Raw genomic sequence first — 23,072 nt, 5'->3', positions numbered from 1 at the left:
AGGATCAACTTAGCTGCCCTTTTATTTCAAAGCACAGTATACACAAAAAAGAAACAGACCTGCCTTCTAAGCTGTAATCACTTTTTTCTATAAAATTTGACAAAATTTTTTTTCTTCATTTTCTTTCTGGTTTCTTTTTTTTTTTTGGTACTGGGGATGGAACCCAGAGGCATTTAACCACTGAGCCACATTCCCAGCTCTTTTTTTGTGTTTTATTTAGAGACAGGGTATCACTGAATTGCTTAGAACCTTGCTAAATTGCTGAGGCTAGCTTTGAACTCTTTGTCTTCCTGCCTTGGCCTCCCCAGCCACTAGGATTACAGGCCTGGATACCATGCCTGGCCTAAATTAAGCTTCTGAGTAAGCCATAGCTGGCCTTGATGGTGCTGAACACAAGTTACACTTTAGTTATGAGGCCCCATGTAAAATGTTACACGTATCTCTATCTGAATGCTAAAACTCTCAGGTCTTTTAACAAAACATAGCTATATATTTCAATCATCTGGGAGAAGCATTTAAAATAAATGTCTGATGTCCATGGCAGACCTAAGAAATCAATGTCAGGCTTACCACGGCAGTGACAGAGACAGCTACAAACTGGATCTCAGACCAAGAGTTTGAAATGAATGTTCTAGTAAAACATTTCTATAACAGCCTTACTTTGTGTAATCAAGGTTTACCTGTCAATATTTTCTCTAACCTAAAAGATACGGGACAGAATATATGAAAATTTAGCTACCTTTGTATTTTCTGGTTGCTTGGTGGAACTGTGCATATTGTATAAAAGGCAGTGCAATAAATCTGACCATTTAAAAAAAATGCAAACCTTCCTAAAAGCTAAGGAAACACTCTTCCTTCTACCTTCTCTCTCTCTCTTTTTTTTTTTTTTTGTCAGAGAGCCTGAGGTTGTATACTGGCTTAAAAACAAAAAACCATCACAACAAAAAAAAAGACAAAAACTATGGCAGACTCTAAGAACACAGACAGTATCACGGAAATCAACCAGGCAAATCAACCAGGCTATGCTGTGAAGGCAGTTACCTTGATGCAGGGAATGAATAAGACTGTGCTGCTGTTCCAGTTCATGGCTCAGGTATTTTCTGCATGCCAAGTAAACTGTAGGGTCTGGGGGTGCAAGTAACTAATGACTGACATTTCCCATCTGACTCTCCTATGTCACAATGCAAATAAGGTGAAGTTCTCTAGAGGCCCATATAACTTCTCTAGCAGATTAAGTGCAAGAACTTCATAAGTAACACAAGTAATAAAACTTTGAGTTTGGATATCTGAACACTTCTATCCATTTCTCTCATTTCTGCTCTGTGTATCCAAGTCATTTGGAAAACAATAACAAAAAAACCCTATTCACTCTACTCCATTTGCCTATTTTGAATTCTATCACCTCTAAAAATTTTTGATGCTCAATTCTGCAAAGAAGTCTTCACTAATACAATGTCCTTACTGTAATTCATCGTTATTTTCCAGGATCTGCATTCTGGAAATTAAAGAGCCTGATAACTACTGATTCCAACATTACACAGATTTGTTCTGTCTGTCCACACAGTTGAAGTTTTGATTTTCAGCTATTATCTTAAAAAAAAAATTTTTTTTCTTAGTTGTAGACACACTATCATTGAGATAAAACCCCAACTCCTTCACCTGTTTTCTTTAGAATTCTACATATTACTTAATTTTCTTGTGCTACTGAGGCTCAAACCCAGGGCTTTGTGCAGGCTAGGCAAGCACTCTACCACTGAGCTACATCCCCAGTCCTACATTACTTTCATTAGCAGAAAAAAAGGCCATGTTACTATTTTCTTAAGAAATATACATAATGTAAGATTAAAAAGCTCTTTTTTGCAAAGACTGATTTTACAAAGCATCTAATTTAGACAGAATAAAAATGGATAACTGAAAAACCAAGTTCATTAATAGCATTTCTTAGGTAGATTTCTTTTCTTTTTTAAAATATTTTTTTTTTTAGTTGTCAATGGATCTTTTATTTTATTTATTTATATGTGGTGCTGAGGATGAAACCCAGGGCCTCAAACATGCTAGGAAAGTGCTCTACCACTTAGCCATAACTCCAGACCCTCTAAGTTAGATTTCTTAGGGCATTCTAAATACTACAAAGATTATATACATAAAAGTTAACTTCCAGTTTCTCATTTTTATCCCCCTCCCACTGTGTACACAAACATGAACACACATACACGATATTCTCCAGAAAGTGCCTCCCAAGAAATTATTTAATAAATCATAAAAATCACATATTTCAGCAGCCATAAGAATTGTAGCACGAAAATTCCATAAGGTCCAGCTGTTAGCAGCTGAGAGGTAGAAAATGCTTTACACAGAAGTCCCATATCAAGAACTCTTGAGGCAGGGCAGCAAGGAAAAAAATATTTTAACTTCATTGAATATAAATAATATCCGAATTAAGGTAAAACTCCTTTTATGAATTGGCATTTAAAGAAACTACCTGATATTTAAATTACAAACCTTTCCTTATATAAGGACAAAAGGTTTATATTGGCTTAACAATACTGAAAAAGAGTATGATACAAATAATTGCAATAAACATCATAGCTCCTTTCCCTCCAAGCTAAATAATTAATTTGCATTCTAAAATCATCTATTTTCATAAAGATTATTAAAATACAAATATCAAAGAGGTTACCTGAAGTATAAAAGCAAACAACTTGAGAAAATGGAGTTTAAAACCCTTGCAGAAAGCTTAATTAAAAAAAAAAGAGGTAAAGAACAAGATTAAACTGCACATTAAATAGTCAATAAAAGTAGGATTTACTTTGTATCAACCCGCATGAGCAAAATGCTATCTTAAGTTGATCACTGAACAGAAAATCACAAGTCCAAATGAGAGAGGGAGGTGTTTGAGAATAACAATCTGTGGAGGAATGATCCAAATAGCAAGAGAATTCTTTAAATCTCTCAAGTAAATAAAAAGGTGCCTGCACCACCTCTTGCCCTCCCTTGTACTAGTCTCAACATGATTGCCAATATGTTTGCATTCTTCAAAGTTCCAGGAGTCATAAAACAGCTTTGTAATAGCTGAATGACTTGCTTTCAACTTCTTTATCATGGATTCCATTCAAATTCACTGTCCTTTCTCTACCTGAGGTGGAGGTGCAGGTTTGCCATTAAGAGCCATCTGAAAAGGGGTAGTTTGGCCTGCAGGAGGCAAAGGGGCAGTCTTCAACTTCTTTGTACTAGTTTTGGATGGGTGTTCTTCCTCCTCTTCATCAGAATCCTGAAGGCCATATTTAGAAAAATGGGACACCTAAAGATGGGGGCGGGGGAAGAAAACAACAAAACAAATTTTAACAGTGTTCGTTCTGTTTAAAGGTTTTCAAAGTACCATCTTCTGGCATTGTTTAAAAAAAAAGAAAAAGAAAAAAGATATGTTTTAAAGAAAATGAGAGGTTAACTATCATAGTTTACTATTTTTCTAAGATTTAGATGATGTTAGGCACATGTACTAGTTGCTCATATAATCAAAAGAATATAGATTACACACACACACAAATGACCCCCCGTGTGCACGCATGCGCGCCATTTTATCATTATTGAGGGTACTAGGAATTGAACCCAAAGGCACTCTAGCACCAAGCTACATTCCTAGTACTTTACTTTTTTTATTTTAAAATTTTGAGACACAGTCTCACCAAGTTGCCCTGGCTAATAATGAACTTGTGATTCTGCTAGCATCAGCCTCCCAAGTAACTGGGCTTACAGGTCTGATACCAAGTCTGTCTAAAATGCCATTTTAAATGCAATCATTAATACAATAAAGGAATCCATTAATCATTACATATGCTACCCTAGTTGTGCTCTTCCTACATTAGGTCCTTCAACTTGTTAAATTATCAAATCAGCCCAGAAAAAGAAGAAACCATTGGGTAAATCAAATCAAGGATAGGAAGGAAGTAAACCTCACAGAAGGGGATAAAGGACTTGAATAATATGCCCATGATATAGTATGCTCATTATTGCTGAGTAACTAGGTGTGGAATTTAGAGTATATCATAATATATCTATCTATGTCCACACCTATTTCCTAATTTATAAAAATATAGAGAATTTAAGACAGGAATTCCTTCAACACAAACATTTTGTGATTCCCAACTACAGTTTATAAAATAAAATTTAAAAAACGGTTAAGTGACTATACCTTAAACACCCAAGAACCAGTTTCAGGCCTGTACTCTTTGAACTGAGCTCCTTGTTTTCTTGAAACTGCTTCCAATCTCCCCTCATAGTTGATATCAGCAAGTCGATCTGGGCTCTTTATTAAACAACGGGATGTTTTATCTGTTGGCCAAACCCCATCCAAGGTAACTTCAGCCTTCCTATAAAGTATAACCAAGCAAAGTGTAAACGCTTCACATTTAAAACCAGAAAGCCAACCAAAACCTATATAAATAACAAATAAAGGTAGTTATGCTACTCTGAAATTATTCTGCAGTTGTTTCATAAAATTGAGTGCCATAGTAGGCAAGGTTAAAAACAAGGAGTCACTACCAATATCAACTAACTCAATATCTGGTTTATACAGTCAGACTGCATTTATTTCAAACTACCATGGTACATCAATTATTTCCAATCTAATTTTAGTAACACTTAAGTTGTGAATAACTGATTCAAAGTTATTTAGGTCACAGTCGAATGTGATACCTAACTCTCAGTGTCAGTCTCAAAAGTTCTACTGTGCTAAATAATAGTAAGATGATTTATTAATAATAAATGTTTATAGAATAAAATATCAAAGCAGTGAGTATTGGCTATTAAATAATTAATGGAGATAAATACAACAGTTATGTAGATAATTTTTCAAATTGTTAATAAAAACACTTACCATGTGATTTATCATCTTAACTATTTCTAACTGTACATTTTAGTAGTTAAGTATACTGATATTGTAGTACAACCAACCTCGAGGACTTTCATCTTATAAATCTGAAACTCTATGCCTCTGCTATGGTTTTCAGGGAAAACTTTGTATCACTCTAGGTTATTTATTTTCTCCTTTTAATATTTTTTTAGTTGTCAATGGACCTTTATTTTATTTATTTATATGTGGTGCTGAGAATCAAACCCAGGGCCTCACCATGCTAGGCAAGTGCTGTACTACTGAGCCACAACTTTAGTCCCAAGGTTTTATGTGTTGAAATTTAATCCCTACTGTAAAGTTAAAGGGCAGAAACTTAATCCAATTTTGGTGTTTAGGGTGATCAGGATTAGATAAGGTCTTACACTGGAATTCCCATGACTGAATCTTGGTGGGTTTATAAGGAGAAAAACCAGACAGATATACATATACACCACCACTTCCTGTCTCTAGCAATGAGATGCCCTATACTGCCTCAGGATTCTGCCAGCAAGAAGGCCATCACTACATGCTGCTGCCCAATCTGGGACCTTGAATTTCCAGGACAATGAGCCAAAACAAAACCTTTTTTAAAAAAACTCACACAGTCTATGTTACTGAACAGAAAATAAACTAATACACTAAACAACTCCCTATTTTTCACCCACCCCCAGCTCCTTGCTACCATCTTTCTATTTTATTTCTATGAAGTTGACTTACCTAGATGCCTCCAAAGCAGAATCATTCATCTGTCTTTTTTAGACTTGTTTATTGCATTTAGCATGTCCTCAAAGTTCATATATGGTATAACACGTCAGAATTTCATCTTTTTTAAGGCTGAATAATATTCTATTGTATGTATATATAACACATTGTGCATATTCTATCCATTTGGTAATGAACAATTGAGTTGTCTTCAATTTTCTATTATGAATAAACACTACCACCAACATTAAGTATTCAAGTATTTTTTTATGTTTTTTTTTAGTTGTAGATGGACGCAATATTTTTATTTATTTATTTTTATATGGTGCTGAGTATTGAACCCAGCACCTCATACGAGCGAGGCAGGTGCTCTACCACTGAGCTACAGTCCCAGCCCCTACAATTATTTCTTGAAGGTGATCTTGCTTTCAATACTTTCGTGTGTACAATTGGAACATTATGAATTTAATCAACCACAGATCAAAAATATGCAAGGAAAACAATCCAACCCTATTTGTACTTAAGACATTTTTCCTTGTTACCATCCCCTAAATATAGTGTAAAAACTATTTACATACCATTTACTCTATACTAGGTATTATAAGTAAGCTAGATACAATTTAAACTTCTTGAAGAATGTGTGTAGATTACATGAAAATGATATGCAATTTTATATTAGAAACTTTACCATTAAAATTGTGGTTTCCATGAGGAGTGGGGTTTTGGGACCATGGATACCAAGGAAAGACTACATGAACACTTTAACAATATTATGTCTTCCACCCATGAACATGGGATGTCTTTCCTGTTTCTGTGTCCTCTTTAATTTCTTTCAACAATGGTTTATAGTTTTTAGTTTATTCTTTCTGATGTTACTGTAAAGTACTAATATTTTTGTGGAGCCTTGAAGACATAAATTTACTTCTTCAAAATTACATGCCTTTTATTCCCTTTTCTTGCTTAATTACTCTAGGATTTAGAGTAGTTATATTTGAGAGAAGTAGAAAAAGCAGGCATCCTTATTTTAGGATTACCATATAAACTGTTTTTCATATAAGGTCTTCATCATATTAAGGTAGTTTCCATTTATCCCTAGTTTGTTTATATTATAAAACAATAATAAATTTAATCAAATGCTTTTTCTACATCAATCAAAATAGTCAGGTGGTATTTTCCCTTTTATCCTCTTAAAGTGGTGTACAACATTGATTTTCATATACTGAACCCTCTTGCATTCCAAAGTATCACTTGGCCATGGTATGTAATTCTTTTAATGTTCTATTATTTGCTATTTCTTGTTGATAATTTTCACATCAATATATTCATTAAATACACTGACCTATTGTTTCCTTTCCTTATAGTGTCTGTCTAGTTTTAGAACCACAGAAGCAATTTGGAAGAGTTCCCTTTTCTTCAATTTTTTGAAACAGCTGGAGAACTGGTATTCTGGTCTCCTTTTTTTTTTTTTTGTGGGCAGCAGGTGGGTGTTTGCTGGGGATTGAACCCCAGGCCTTGTGCTTGCTAGGTACGTAAGCTCTGTACCACTAAACTAGATCCCCAGCCAGTGAACTTGTTTTTAAATGTTCAGTAGAATCAATCAGTGAAGTCATCTGGTCTTGAGCTTTTCTTTGCTGGGAGGTTTTAGATCATTGAATCAAACTTCTTCTTGTTAAATGTTTACTTAGATTATCTATTTTTTCACAATTCAGGTTTATAAAGATATATGAGTTTAAATTAAGGTTTTATTATAGGGCTGAGGATGTGGCTCAAGCGGTAGCGCGCTCGCCTGGCATGCGTGCGGCCCGGGTTCGGTCCTCAGCACCACATACCAACAAAGATGTTGTGTCCGCCGAGAACTAAAAAATAAATATTAAAAAAAAAAAAAATTCTCTATCTCTCTCTCTCCTCTCTCTCTTAAAAAAAAAAAGGTTTTATTATAAAGATGAATTAGTTTAACTATATTTCTTTCACCTATCTGAAGATATATTAGAGGCTAGGCTCTCACACTAAAATAACAAGTGTAGCCAGAGCAGAAACAAGGATGGGGCACAGGCAGGGAAATTAGCAGTTGGATCTGTGACTATTAGGAAAAAGGAGTCCCACTGTCATAGTATAGCTTTGTTTATCATAATTTTTTAAATAGATAACACTGAACACAGTGGCACATGTCTGTAATTCTAGTGATTCAGGAGGTGTCTCAAAATATAAAAATTAAAAAGGGTGAGGAAATGGCTCAGTGGTTAAGTACCCCTGGGTTCAATCCTTGGAACCATTAAAAAAAAAAAAAAACCCCACCAGAAATTTATTCTCTCATACATCTGGAAACCAGAATTCTAAATTAAAACCCCTTCCTCCAGGGGTTCTAGTAGAGAAGTCTTACATCTTTCTTCAGTTTCTGATGGCTATCAGTATTCTTTGTACCTGCATCCTGTAGCTGGCATCATTCTAATCTCATTTTATTTGATTTACAGCCCACTCAAATAATTCGGGATATCATCTCAAAATTCTTAATTACACTTGCAAGGGCACTTTTTGCAAGAAGGTCACTTCACAGGTACTGGAAATTAGGATGTGTACTGGGTAGTCAACATTCAAAACGATGTAGATGATACTACAATTTCTCTTGAGCTGGTCAGGAGATAATTTCTTATAAAAAGACATTTGAGCAGAGATTAGCATGTGCAAGGCCTTGAGCTTGATCCTGTTCTTTTGAGTATTTACCAGAAAGTTTCCATGTCACTCAGAAGTACCTCCTTGGGAGCTGAGGGGCCTCAGGAGGGGGGTTGCTGGCTTGCTGGGACCTAGAGAAGCCTCAAGTTTTTCCCTAGACAAAGGTCATGAGGACTGGGCCTAGAATAACTGGGTTTTGGGGAAAAGCCTACAGGCCTTAGAAAGTCCTTCCATACAGTTCTCACCATTGCTACTGATATCAGGAACCATTTCTTTGGCAATGATTTGTATAAAACTCTGTCAAATGCTTTTTAGCCAGGTGCAGTGGTACAGCTACTCTAATAGAGGCTGAGGCAGGAGGACTGCAAATTCAAGACCAGCCTGGTGCAACCCAGAGAGCACCCTCAAACATGACCATCTGAATTAACTGGTTTCTGGGCTTCCACCTGAAATTTCTATGAACCTAATCTCACCAAGAGGGACAATTCTGAAGAATAGAAGGACAAAATAAGATGTCAGCTGGTTTTCTTTCTTCTGATACCTCTTCCCTCTTTGTATATAGGCCACTTTCATGCTGTGTCCTCACTTGGTTTTTTCTATGTGCATATGTCTCTTAATCTTTTTCCTTCTCCCTTGGTATTGGGGGTTGAACACATGAGCATTCCACCACTGAGCCATATCCCCAACCCTTTTTAAAAATTTTATTTTGAGAAAGGTTCTCGCTAAATTGCCCAGGCTAGCCTTGAACTTGCAATTCTTTTGCCTCAGCTAGAGTAGCTAAGATTATAGGCATGTGCCTCATTTATACTTTTAAATGAAAGCAGAGAAACAATAATCAAACTTACTATAGTTAGTCAACAAAACCCGGCTGCAGAAGGAAATACATATACAGGAAACACATCCATGTTTTAAAAAAAACCTGTTGGTTAGTTTATTATTTTCTATATCCAAATAAGTTTATACCTATTTAGTCCTTCACCCACAGGTGGTTTCTGGTTATCATCTAAGTAGACAATAACTTCTTTCCTTCGGATATGCACAATATCATCCAAATTTAGATTGGTCAAATTCACATCGCCTTCAAAATAGATAGAGCCATAACCTAAAAGTGTGAGAGTAAGAGTTAAAAGTTCATCCTGTATGAGGGAGCAAAAACCCACTTTTTATCTAAAGTAATTAAACAACCAGAAGGGAAAAACAGCTTTAAATAATCAATATTTTAAATCATCTAGCATTGTGGAGTGTGTGATTTCCATCCCAGCAAAAGAAGAATGACAGAGGGACTGACATAAATTACCCTATTATCTGATGTAACACCTGTACTTTTACAACATTTCTGCTATCTCATAACAATCTTCTTCTTTTTTTTCTTAATGACCACTGAGACACATGCCTAGGTCCTTTAACTTTTTGAGGCTGGCCTCAAACTTGCTATCCTCCTGCCTCAGCCTCCCAAATCACTGGGATTACAAACATCTGACACACTGCTATATAAACAACTCTTAGTAATTAGTTAGCCTGCCATATGTAAATTAAATTGCTTGAGGGCACTCCCACTTTTTCAGAGATACTAGGGGTTGAACTTTACTACCACATTCCCAGCCTTTTATTTTGTTTTGAGACAAGGTCCCTGGCTGGCTTCAAACTTAGATTCTCCAAATAGCTGAGATTATAGATATGGGCCACCACGCCCAGTTTGCCTGACCCCTTTTTAAATATAATATAGAATGATAAGAATTTTCTTCCAAGAAAATAAAGTCAGCTATAATGATAATCCTAAGCATTAAATATTCTTTGCCTATTATTCCATTTTCTCACCTAGTATGTCTTGCTATTTTTTTTTAATTGTAGAAAACTGAATCAAAGCAAATAGTTACCAGCCCCAGGTGGGCATACCTAAACCAATAGAATGCTATATCGTCCTAGTCTTTCTAGTTTTGTTACTTGTCAATCCAAGTTTCTACTATTCAGGACAAGGGAGACCTAAATGTAGGAAAAAACAGATTCAGATACCAAAGACTTTCCTTAATTAGAAAACAGGTGAAAAATCTTGGCGTATACACGAACTCCTAAACTCACACTTACCTTTACGACCAATGGTGAAGTCAGAGACAATGCATTCTCCTTTTTCATTGGTAATTTTGGCAAGATCATCCATAGATGGAATAGTGTAGTAACCAACCTTAGTGAGGACAATGCCTATGACCATAAAAGAAAGAAAATATTAATCGTGACTATCATTGGGTAGAGGAATTCTCAGTAATATTTATTTAATTTTTTATTTATTAATTTCTTTCCTAAAAGGACCAGGGTGTGGCTCAGTGGTAGAGACCTTACCTTATATAATAGCTAATTACCTTATATAATAGCTAAATTACTCAAATTACCTTATATAATAGCTAAATTATTATATAAAGAGAAAATACAAATAAAGAAAATATTTTTTCCAATCTAGTTTTTTATTAAATACAAAGGAAAAACTATATTTTGAAAAAAAGGCTTCATGGCCCAAAATGCTGAGAAACATACATTATAATTAGAGGGCTGGGGATGAAACTCAGAGGCAGAGTGCTTGTCTAGCATCTGTGAAGCCCTGGGTTCCATCCCCAGTACAGCAAAACAAACAAAAATTCAATATTTTACAGCCTCAGAACATTTACACTAAAACGAAGACTAACTATTTAACTCTGCTTAAACTTTGTGGTCCCTAGACTTAATCTGCCACAGGAAACTGTTTTTACAGAAAACTCATTTCAAAGGATATTCATTAACATCCTCTAATATGAAAGGCATTTTATAGATTACACTCTGGGAAAGTCTCTCTTGAACCACTTTTATTTTATATATAGGATACCAAATGAACAAAAAAACAAAAACACTTTAACATTGGTATGGTTGTTCTTATCCCTCCCTGTACTATTATTTGAAGCTAGGTTATCAGGGTAGCTTGCTTTGAGAAAAAAGTATTTAAGGTTGATATCAGATCCAACTCCAGCTTCTAGCATAGTCCACTGGCATACTTGCTTTTCACTGGCAAGGTTTAGAGGGTTGTTAGAATGTCTGTGGGAAGGAAGATCTAAATTAAGTGTTAGGAAACAAGGTAAATGAGAAATTAGAATCAATAAAAAATGTTTTTGGGGTATTTAAAAAGACATAATATTGGAATAAATTTGTAATGAATATAGATACTTGAGATTATTTATGTAAAAGTACAAAGTTGTTTACTCAGAAAGCAAGTAAACAGAAGATATATATGAAGGCAATAAGAGAACTAGATTAAAAAAAAAATTTTTTTGTTTTGGTCTTTTTTGGAACCAGGGCAGTCGAACCCAGGCTTTGTGAATGCAAGGCAAATGCTTTTCTACTGAGCTACATCCCAGCCTTATATAAAATTTTTATAGACACTTCAATCCAAATGTTCATTCACAGAGAAAGGTTATTTTTAAGGAATATTTTTATAATGGAATACCACAGAACAATAAAAAAATTGTCAATATCATGAATGAATTCTCATAAATAATATTAAGTACAAAAAGAGAATATATCAGTCCATTGTGTCAGATGCAAGAACAGCCAAAAGTATTCTATGTGACAGAAACTAGAGTTCTGGTTGAATTCTGGTCTACCAATGAACTTTCCAGGGTTAAAAAAAAAAAAAAATTCTCTATCCTGTTTGGGGTGTTAGATACCAGATACATACATGTCAAAATTAACTGAAATAAACACTTAAAAATTAATGTATATCTTCATTATATGTATATTTCACATGAGTTTAAAAAAATAAAAATATAATCATCTTCACCCAAACCTGAAACAGTGTTAATAGATAAAAAAGGTAAAAGATGATCAAGATACTCTAATCTTGTAGTTTGCTTGTTTAATGGATTAATTTTGGGGGATTTTGGGTTAATACAACAATTTCTATCTGAATGTCCAATACAGGTCAGGAATTATGATCTCTCTATATACTTAGACTAGCTCAAATCTTGAAAATTTAATATAGAAGAAAATAATCACACTCATTTAAACACTAGTAAGCGGGCTGAGGTTGTGGCTCAGTGGTAGAGCACTTGCCTAGCATGTGTGAGGCACTGGGTTCGATTCTCAGCACCACATATAAATAAATAAAATAAAGATCCATTGACAACAACAACAATTAAAAAAAAAACTAGTATGCAAGCTATCTGAGTTTAAACACAAGAATTTTAACTATTTCAAATGTAGATAATGTACATGAATCTGACCTGCTGGATGCACATGATAAGCATTATTTTCTATTTCTTCTCTGTCATCTTGCAGTGACTCATCATGAAAGGAGGTTTCTTCACTGCTTCCTTCCAGTCCATTTCGCAAAGCAACCCGCATGTTTAATGCAACAATTGAATCATCCACACTATTGCTACTGTTGTGTTTACTTCCAGAATTCTCTGGGGTTTGAGGAATGGGTTTGGCAATAGGATTATTATAAAAACGAGATACAAGAGAGTCATCATCACCATCCTGCTGATGGTTCTCATCTACAGGTTTGCTCAGGAAACTAAATCTGAAAAAGAAGAAAATAATGTAATAACTCCTTAATCAGTAGTAATAACAACACTAATGTTTAATGACCCTTTACTAAGTATCTGGCAATGTTCTGGGTAATTCCAAATATTAAACATTAATTTTGTATTTAAAGCAATCCTGTGAAATAGGTTATAATTTCTTTTCCTATTTTACAGAAAACTTGGCACAGAAAAATAAAATAACTTGTGCAATGCTGCAAAGTTGTGAGTACTGAAAAAAAAATTTTGATATTTAAAAAAATTTTTAGTTATAGATGGACATATTATCTTTGTTTATTTTTATGTGGTGCTGAGGCTTGAACCTAGTGCATCACATGTGGGAGGCAAGAGCTCTGCATTGAGCTACAACCCCAGTCCCTAAAGCTGAAAAGTTTTTTCTTTAATACATGGACATAATATCTTAATTTTGTTTACATATTTTTATGTGGTGCTGAGGATCTAACCCAGTGCCCCACATGTGTGAGGCAAGCACTCTACCACTAGCCACAACCCCAGTCCCCCTAAAGCTGAAATTTTAACACAGAAACTCTACCTCTAGATTCTATGTCTTTAACTGCTCTATTTTCTTGAAACCTCAATTTTTGGTCTAAAACAAAAATTTTAAGCTGGGGTTGTAGCTTAACAATAAAGCGCTAGTCTAGCATGTAATAGGCTTTGAGTTCAATTCCTAGCACTGCAAAAAAAAAAAAACCCAAAACCAGTATGCTCAATTCAAAGCCAGCCTAAGCAAACGCAAGGCACTAAGCAACTCAGTGAGACCCTGTCTCTAAATAAAATACAAAATAAGGCTGGGGATGTGGCTCAGTGGCCAAATGCCCAAGTCAATCCCCAGTACCACCTCAAAAACAAACAAAAAACCAGTATGCTCTACTGTGTGGGAAAAAATGGGTGGTGATTAATTTCAAGATAAAACACTGAAAAATTTTAACTCTACTATTAGAGTCTGCATTAAATAAAGAAGTATTATTAATCAAAGAAGTCTTTGTATATTCTAAGTAGAATGAAATATAATTAAGGATTTTTGTACTAAAGCATTATGTTGAAGAAAAGAATAAATAATCTAAATATCCAAAAATGGAGAACTAGTTTATCTTTTTTTTAAAAAAAATTTATATTTTAGAAGTAGTTGGACACAAAACCTTTGTTTATTTATTTTTATGTGGCGCAGAGGATCCAAACCAGGGCCTTGCATGTGCTAGTCAATTATTTACTGCTGAGCCACAATCCCAGCCCCTAGTTTAATTATCTTACATTCACCATAATGACTATACAGCCATTAAAAATAAGAAGGCAGACATATTCATACAAATATGGAAAGGCAACTATAATAGATAGAAATAAGCTGGTTGTAAAATATCATATCATTCATGCATAATTTCTACAATATTAGTATTTATAAATCAACAAATTTCTTCAGTGTATAAGTTTATACCAAACTAACATAAATACTATTAACTCCTCTTTTACAAACTCCACACTAATTTTTTTTTTTTTGCTCAGTTATATTTTCCTAATTATACCAGACAAAGTACTCTTTATTGTAAGGAAGTGAGTGTCAAATGTATGCTAACCCTGTTTAAAGCAATATGTACTGATACCAAAATAGTTTTGCAGATATGAAACAGAATTTTACAGTTTAAAGTACCCAAGAAATAAAAATATTATTCAGTTTCTAGATACCTCTAAGTTGTAATTCTTCTATGGAATATTCACAAATCTTTAGAAATTTTCATAAAATTCTAAGCTCAGAATCTTCTCTAAATGAGAATAGGATTTTAAAAGCAACTTAAAACAATTAGCTTACCTCTCACCATTTTCTGGATATTCAGATGGTGAAGCTAGGTCTTCCGCATCACGATTAACAGGAGAAAAGAGATTGCTATTGTTAAGGTTCTTCAAAACCAACTTCTTGATGCTCTTCCTATAAACAGTGACCAAAAGAAAAATAAAAATAGAATTTAGGTATACAGTTATATCACAGACATCTTCTTAAAAATAGATCCCAGGGCTGGGGTTGTGGCTCAGAACTAGAGTGCTCACCTAGCATGTGTGAGGCCTTGGGTTCGGTCCTCAACACAACAACAACAACAAAAAAAACACAAGTAAAGGTATTGTGTCCAACTACACCTAAAAAATAATTTAAAAAAAACAAAACAAAATAAAACAAAAAAACACACAAACAACAACAACAACAACTAGAGCCCAAAAGGATACTCTTGTACACCAAAAGATGATCTAACAACCTGGATGCGGTGGTATATACCTATAATTACATCTACTTGGGAGGCTGAGGCAGGAGATTGTAAATTCAAGGCTAACCTGGGCAACTTAGCAAGACCTTATCTCAAAATGAAAAGGGTTGGGCAGGTAACTCAGTGGACAAAGAGATCTAACAAGTTCATTTACTTCTCTTCTTAGAAATGTATAATTATAACATAAATAGCCCCAACATATTATATTCTAATTTTTGGAAGAATAAAGCTAAGGACATTCAAATTGAAGTAGAAAATCCCCTTCCTCCTCTGAACCCCGGAATGCTATCACCCATTACAATGATTATATTTTAATTCATGCCTTTACTTTCTTTAAGAGATTTTTCCTCTATTTTAGAAGTTAGTATTTTACAATCTCTTCCACAGAACTTAATATGCTTTCTAGAAGAAAACAGGTGAGCAGATACTTGTGACTAAATGAGAAAGATTTTTTTTAAAAAAAGATAATGAATGGAATAAAAACTCCTGGTATCTAATGAGAAAAATATTCAGATACCTTAAAGTTCAGGTTTATGTACAGCATGTTTACTTCAAGAACTTCCTATCATATACAAGTTTTGTTTTGTTTTGTACTGGGAATTGAACCCAGGGATGCTTTACCACTGAGCTACATCCCCAGCCCTTTTTAAAAAAGAATTTTAAGATAGAGTCTTGACAAGTCTGTCTTTCTTTCTTTTTTTTTTAGAGAGAGAGAATTTTTAATATTTTTTTCTTTTTTAGTTTTCGACGGACACAACATCTTTGGTTGTATGTGGTGCTGAGGATCAAACCTGGGCTGCACGCATGCCAGTCGAGCTTGCTACTGCTTGAGCCACATCCCCAGCCCATTGACAAGTCTTTCTAAGTTGCTGAGGATGAACTCAAAACTTGTTATCCTCTTACCTCAATGTCCATAGTTGCTGGGATGATGGGTATGCCCCACCTTTCCAGCTATTTTTCTTTTCTTTTCTTTTTTTTTTTTTTTAAAGAGAGAGTGAGAGAGGAGGGAGAGAGAGAGATAATTTTTTTTTTAATATTTATTTATTTTTTTAGTTCTCAGCTGACACAACATCTTTTGTTGGTATGTGGTGCTGAGGATCGAACCCGGGCCGCACGCATGCCAGGCAAGCGCGCTACCGCTGAGCCACATCCCCAGCCCCAGCTATTTTTCAATTATCTTAAAAAGCACATTACTTTTAAAAGAATCTCTTGTCAGTGGTGAGTACTTGGCTAGCATGCACAAGGCCAGGAAATCAATCCCCAGTGTGCCAAAAAAAAAAAGAATGAATTTCTCTGAAGGCCAATATCATGCTTGAAGTCTAGGTACTGCCAGACAGTTTTGAAAATATAACAACTGACATATAAAATAAAAATCAAATAAAGACATAACATACCCAATATCACTAAGTAACCAGGGAAATGTAAATCAAAACCACAATGAGATGCCACTTCACACTTGTTAGTGTGGCTATTTAAATCAAATAAAACGAAAAGTAAGTGCTGATAAGGAGAAACTGAACACTGCTAATGATGATGTGAAATGGTACAATTGCTGGGAAAATAGTTTGGCATTTCTCAAAAAGTTAAACATAGAATTAACATTATGACCAACTCCATTCCTAGGTATTTACTCAATTAAAAACAGACATGTTTAGATACCTGTATGCCAACACAAACAACAGCCTTATTCAAAATGTTAAAAAGGTGGAAACACACTAAGTGTCCATCAATAGAAGAATAAATTTTTAAGAAATATTTTTAGTTGTAAGTTGGACACGATAACTTTATTTTATTTTTAGAAGATGATGAGGAAAGAACCTAGTGCCCTGCACATGCTAGGTGAACACTCTATCGCCGAGCCACAACCCTCATCCCCAGAAGAAAAAAATTTAAAATGTGGCATATCCATACGATGGAACATAATTCAACTTTTTAAAAAGGAACAAAGTTCTGTTACATTCTACATGGATGAATCCTGAAAACACACTATGTGAAATAAGCCAGACAAGAAAAACAAATGAGGTGGGGCTGGAGTTGTGGCTCAGCAGCAGAGCACTTGCCTGGCAAATGAGGTGGGGCTGGAGTTGTGGCTGTGTGGTAGAGCACTTGCCTGGCATGTGTGAGGCCTTGGGTTCGATTCTCACTACATATAAATAAATGAAAGATCCATTTAAAAAAAGAAACACATATGATTGTCTCTAATGTAAAGTATCTAGAATAGGCAAATTTATAAACTAAGTAAGTGATAAGGAGGTTATCCAGGATTGGAGTTTCAGAGAGAATAGGAAACTACTATCTAATGAATACAAAGTTTCTGTTTGGAATGATACAAAGTTCAAGAAATAGTGAAAATGATTATACAATATTGTAAATGTATACACATAAAATGGTTAAAGTGGCAAGCTTTATATGACATAAAAATTCAAAAGGTTAAAATTTTAAAAAAAGTAAAAAATAGAAGATGCAGGAACACATGTAAAATTTATTATAAATATTAAAATGGAGCCAGATGAGGTGATGCCTGCCTGTAATCCCGGCAATTTGGGAGGCTGAGGCAGGAGAATCTCGAGTTCAAAGCCAGCCTCAGCAATTAGCAAGACACTCAGCAACTCAGTGAGACCCTGTCTCTAAATAAAATATAAAAAAAAAGGCTGAGGATATGGTTCAGTGGTTAAGCGCCCCGAGTTCAAACCCCGGTAGGGGGAAAAAAAAAAAAAAATGGATAAAGTTAAGGAAGATTGTAGAAGTGTTCATATTTTCCTGTGATATGTGAACCCAAGGAAACTAGCTAAAAATTAAGCATGTATGTAGCATGTATGTAGAAGTTCTTAATGATTCAAATGGTGTAACTTTTTTTTTTTTTTAAATATTTATTTTCTAGTTCTCGGCAGACACAACATCCTTGTTGGTATGTGGTGCTGAGGATCGAACCCGGGCCGCACGCATGCCGGGCCACACCCACGCTACCGCTTGAGCCACATCCCCAGCCCACAAATGGTGTAACTTAAGCTCATCGTATCCAACAACTACTGAGTACACATCTTTCTCAAGTATGTAGACATGGAACATTTAAAACTAACATTACATTGAGCCATTAAAGCAAGCCGTAAATTAATAACAAAAAGATATCTATGAGTCCCCCCTTATTTGTGGTTTCACTTATAACACAGTCTGAAAATAGTAAATGGAAAATTCCATAACTAGAACAAAGGCACTTTTTTTTTTTTTTTTTTTGTTAAATACCCCTTTAAATTTTTTTTTTTTTTTAATTTGGTTCTGTGGAGGGAATCCAGTGCCTGGCTAGGTAAACACTCTACCACTGAGATACAACCCCAGCCACACATATTAACTTAATCATTACAGTACATCGCTCTAATCGTTCCATATTATTAGTTCTTAATCTCTTACTGTGCCTAGTTTATAAATTAGATTTTATCTTAAGTATGCATATATGTATAGAAAAAACACAGTAAAGATACAGTTCTGTAGTAGTTTGTAGATTCAGTTTCTGTAGTAGTTCGGTAGAATGTCTGCAGTTTCAGACATTCACTGGAGGTCTTGAAACTGAATCCCCTTGGAGAAAAAGGGACTACTGTTCTAGAAAGAAGTAAAACTGAAAATCAAAGACCAAAATATCCATTTAGAAAAAGGACAAATACAAAAGGGGACGGTTGGGAAGAAACTAAGACAAAATAAAAGTATTAATGAAGATAATATAATATAAATTAATGAAACAGACAGTCACAGAATAGAGAACATCAATAATGCTAGAAGTTAGTTCTTTGAAAAGACCAATTAAATTGGTAGATTCCTTACCAAACTGAAAACAAGAGGAGGCACAAAATAATTAGTGCTAGGATTAAAACAAAAGGGCACCTCTACAGATTCTACCAACATTAAAAAATATAAGGTTATTTTTAGATAACTTATTCCAATAAATTTGACATTTTAATTAGGTGAAATAATTACTTTAAAAACATGACTTGCCAAAAGTAATTAAAAAAAAAAAAGTTATAGCTAGGCATGGTGGTACATGGCCTGTAATCCCAGTGGAACAGGATGAGACAGGAGGATTGCAAGTTCAAGGTCAGCCTCAGCAAATTACAATGGCCAGAGCAACATACTGTCTCAAAATTTATACCTTTAATTTTTTTTTAAAGTCTTTTTTTTTTTTTTTGAGAGAGAGAGAGAGAGAGAGAGAATTTCAATATTTATTTTTCAGTTTTCGTCGGACACAACATCTTTGTATGTGGTGCTAAGGATCGAACCTGGGCCGCACACATGCCAGGCGAGCGCGCTACCGCTTGAGCCACATCCCCAGCCCCATAATTTTTTTTATTTTTATGTGGTGCTGAGGATCAAATCCAGTGTCTCATACTTGCTAGCAAGCACTCTGACACTAAGCTACCACCCCAGGCCTCCTGTCTCAAAATAAAAAAAAGTAATAAAAAGGTCTGGGGATGTGGATCAGGAGTGACACTGGATTTAGAACCTGGTAACCCAGAAAAAATATACATTTAAAAACAAAAACCTGAATGGTCTTATAACTTTTTAAAAAGTTACATGTTTTCTTTTTTTTTTCCAGCCTTCTTAAAAATACTTCTTTAGGCATATATACGTGTGTGTGTGTGTGTGTGTGTATTCATACTACTCAAAACAGAAACTTAGAAAATTTATAAGCTGTTTGGGGTTGTGGCTCAGTGGTAGAGTGCTTGCCTAGTATTCATGAGGCACTGGGTTCGTCCCAGTACCACATAAAAACAAATAAAAAAATTTAGGTATTCTGTCCATCTACAACAACAACAAAATAATAATAAAAAATAAACAAACAAATCAAACTGGAGATGTAGCTCCAGGATATAGCATACCTGGGTCCTGGGTATGCTTTATCTCCATCTCCATTTTTTTTTTTTGGAGCTACATCTCAAAAAAAAAAAAAAAAAAAAAAAAAAAAAAAAAACCATACACACACACAGCTCATTTCTGGAAATTTCCACTTAACATATTTGGAACACACTTCACTTGAAAAATAAAACCATAGGGGCTGGGGATGTGGCTCAAGCGGTAGCACGCTCGCCTGGCATGCGTGCAGCCCAGGTTTGATCCTCAGCACCACATGTAAACAAAGATGTTTTGTCCGCCGATAACTAAAACAATAAATATTAAAAATTCTCTCTCCCTCTCACACACACTCTCTTTTGAAAAAAAAAAGAAATAAAAATAAAACCATAAATGTAATATCATGGATAAGAGGAATTATAGTATTAAATTATAGAAAGCTGACAGCAGAAACTGGAAAAATCTTTCCAATCTCCATTTACTCTTATTCTTTGGGTTAGATGACCACAATTCTTTTTCTTTTTTAAAGACAGGATTTTGTTATGGCTCTGAACTCCTGGGCTCAAATGATCCTCCTTGCCTCAGACTTCCAAGTAGGGTTTATAGGCATGTCACAGCACCATTTTAGAAGATCACTATTTCTAAGACCCTCCCTCCCATGAGTAGTTATAAGCAAACTGGTGAGATTCTCTATTATTGTTTATCTCCTTATATATCTCCTAAGAGCCACATTCATATATTCTCCATTTATGGTCAACTGCCATATTGTAGGAACTCTTCTAGGCACACTGAACTGTAGAAAAAAATCAAAGTTCCCTGCCTATTTAGTTTATGTTCGAGAGGGACAAAATGGACAAAAACCAATTATAAAATAATATGTATATTATAAAATGAAAGGAATAAAAAGAATAAAAAAACAAAAACAAGAATGGAGCTAGGTGCGTGGCACACACCTGTTAGCCCAGAGACTTGGGAAGCTGAGGTAGAAGTGCAAGTTACAGGTCCACCTAAGTAACCTGGTGAGACCCTAACACAAAATAAAAAAATAAAAATGGCTAGGGATGTAGCTCAGTGGCAAAGTGTACCTACTTTTAATCCCCAGGACCAAAACAGGAAGGGTATAGGGTGGTCAGAGAAGGCTTCATTGAGGAGATGAGTGAGTAAAGAGTGAGAGGGTTAGCAATATGGATATCTGGGGAAAAGTGTGTGAAGAGACCAACTGGGGCATGCCCATTCTGTTCTTTTAAAATAGAGTGATCTTACTCTCTCATGATTCTGTTCTTTTTTTAAAGTAAGGATCTTACTGCAAGGAGGCAGTAAGATTAAAGCAGAGTGGCTGGGGTTGTGGAAGGCAGTGTGATACAATATAACTTATTCTTCAAAAGGATCACTGTGGGGGGCTGGGGATGTGGCTCAAGCGGTAGCGCGCTCGCCTGGCATGCGTGCGGCCCAGGTTCGATCCTCAGCACCACATACCAACAAAGATGTTGTGTCCGCCGAGAACTAAAAAATAATAAATATTAAAAATTCTCTCTCTCTCTCTCTCTCTCAAAAAAAAAAAAAAGGATCACTGTGGTATCTATGTTTATCTCTAAAAGCAAAAGTGTAAGGGTAAAAGCAGAAACATTAGTTAGGAGGATATTATAGTAATTCAGGCAAAAAATGTAGTACCTTAGATTGGGGTAATAACTGTGATGAGAACTGGTCAAATACAGAGTAATTACTAAAAGTAAAACCAAGGAGGATATGTAAATGGCTTGGATAAGAAATGTGAGAAAAAGTTGAAGACTGCTCCAAAGTTTCTCATTAAAATGAGAGAAATGCAGTTACTTCCGAGAGGGATGGCTCTGTGTGAAAGGGAACTGAGAAGGAATTTAAGGATTTCAGTAATAGACATGTTAATTTTGAAATAAAGGCCTACTTGGCATCTAAATGGAGATATAGAATAGGGTTGAACATAAGAATCTTGAGAAGATGAATGTGATAGCATATGCCTGTAATCCCAGTGACTCAGGAAGCTGAGGCAGGAGGATCTCAAGTTCAAAGTGAGCCTCAGCAAATTAGGGAGGCCCTATGTAACTTAGGGAGACTGTTCAAAAAATAAAAAAGGTTAGGCAATCCTGTTACCTAAATAAATGAATAAATAAATCTGGAGATAAAAATCTGGGAACCATAAGATAATAATGATATTTGGAGAAAGATGAAATCAAAGAATTCTGGAAGCAAGCACAGATAAAATGAGTTCAAGGACTAGATCATTGGAATCAGGTTGGGAAGGACAGAAATTGGCAAAGGAGACCAGGAAACGTGATCAGAGTGGTAGAAAATTAAGGACAAAGGAACAGATCAACTATATGAAATGCATCTAGTGTAGTAAAACTGTTGAAAGCAAATCCACAGAAGTGGACCAAGGAGAACATGAAGTATTAATAGTAATAAGAGCAGCTTTGCCAGGTACAGTTGCACATCCCTATTAATTCTAGCAACTTGGAATGCTGAGGCAGAAGTACTGAAAGTTTAAGGCTGGCCTTAGCAAATTAGTGTGACCCTGTCTAAAAATTAAAAAAAATTAAAAGGACTGGGGATGTAGCTCAGTTGTAAACAGCTCTGGGTTCAATCCCTAATATGAAGGGGAAAAAAAAAGTATAAAACATGCCCCTTCCCACCTTAATCCTAATAAGACCTCGTGAAATTGCCCTAAGAACTACTGATCTGATGGACACAATAATGTGTCCATGCCCTCTTTACATTCTATGTGCAAAGCAGAGTGGAAGATACCAGGACATACCTGTGATTAATACAGATTCCTTGCTTTCAAAATAATAAATCACTATTATTCTAAGAAATGTGTAAAAGCAGACTTTCCATCTTACCACATGTCTAAGAAAAAAAAATTTGTAATTTTTAAAATTTTATTAACATTCATGAGCCAAGAATTGTAAGTAATGAATTCTCATTTGTTATCCAAAGATTACTAAAAGAAAAAATGCTCACCTTATTGTTTTTCTGATTAAAGTACATGTTCTTTATAAAAAGCCTACTATGTGTCTGCTATTTATCTAGAAAAATAATCCAGAAAAGAAATACCCTAATATTCCTTCTCCTGATGTTAAATGCTGTTAATGGTTTGATGTATAATTTTCTTCAGCTTTT

The 23,072-nt window shown here is 35.0% G+C and overlaps 1 protein-coding gene across 8 annotated transcripts in view; it reads right to left on the bottom strand.

The window, feature by feature from the left end:
* The window catches only part of Nup98 (nucleoporin 98 and 96 precursor), a 107,649-nt gene that overhangs the window by 32,263 nt on the left and 52,314 nt on the right, over positions 1–23,072 (bottom strand). For all 8 annotated transcript variants that reach the window (XM_013357674.4, XM_013357676.4, XM_005323136.5 and 5 more), the window contains 6 exons: positions 14,633–14,749; positions 12,508–12,806; positions 10,349–10,462; positions 9,227–9,365; positions 4,193–4,370; positions 3,137–3,301 (listed from right to left, as the gene is read on the bottom strand). In XM_013357674.4, coding sequence (XP_013213128.1) covers positions 3,137–3,301; positions 4,193–4,370; positions 9,227–9,365; positions 10,349–10,462; positions 12,508–12,806; positions 14,633–14,749 — 1,012 coding nt within the window. The remainder of the gene's footprint in view (positions 1–3,136; positions 3,302–4,192; positions 4,371–9,226; positions 9,366–10,348; positions 10,463–12,507; positions 12,807–14,632; positions 14,750–23,072) is intronic.

This window comes from Ictidomys tridecemlineatus, chromosome 4, assembly GCF_052094955.1.
Source record: "Ictidomys tridecemlineatus isolate mIctTri1 chromosome 4, mIctTri1.hap1, whole genome shotgun sequence".
NCBI lineage: Eukaryota > Metazoa > Chordata > Mammalia > Rodentia > Sciuridae > Ictidomys > Ictidomys tridecemlineatus.
This window is presented reverse-complemented; position numbering and strand designations above follow the sequence as displayed.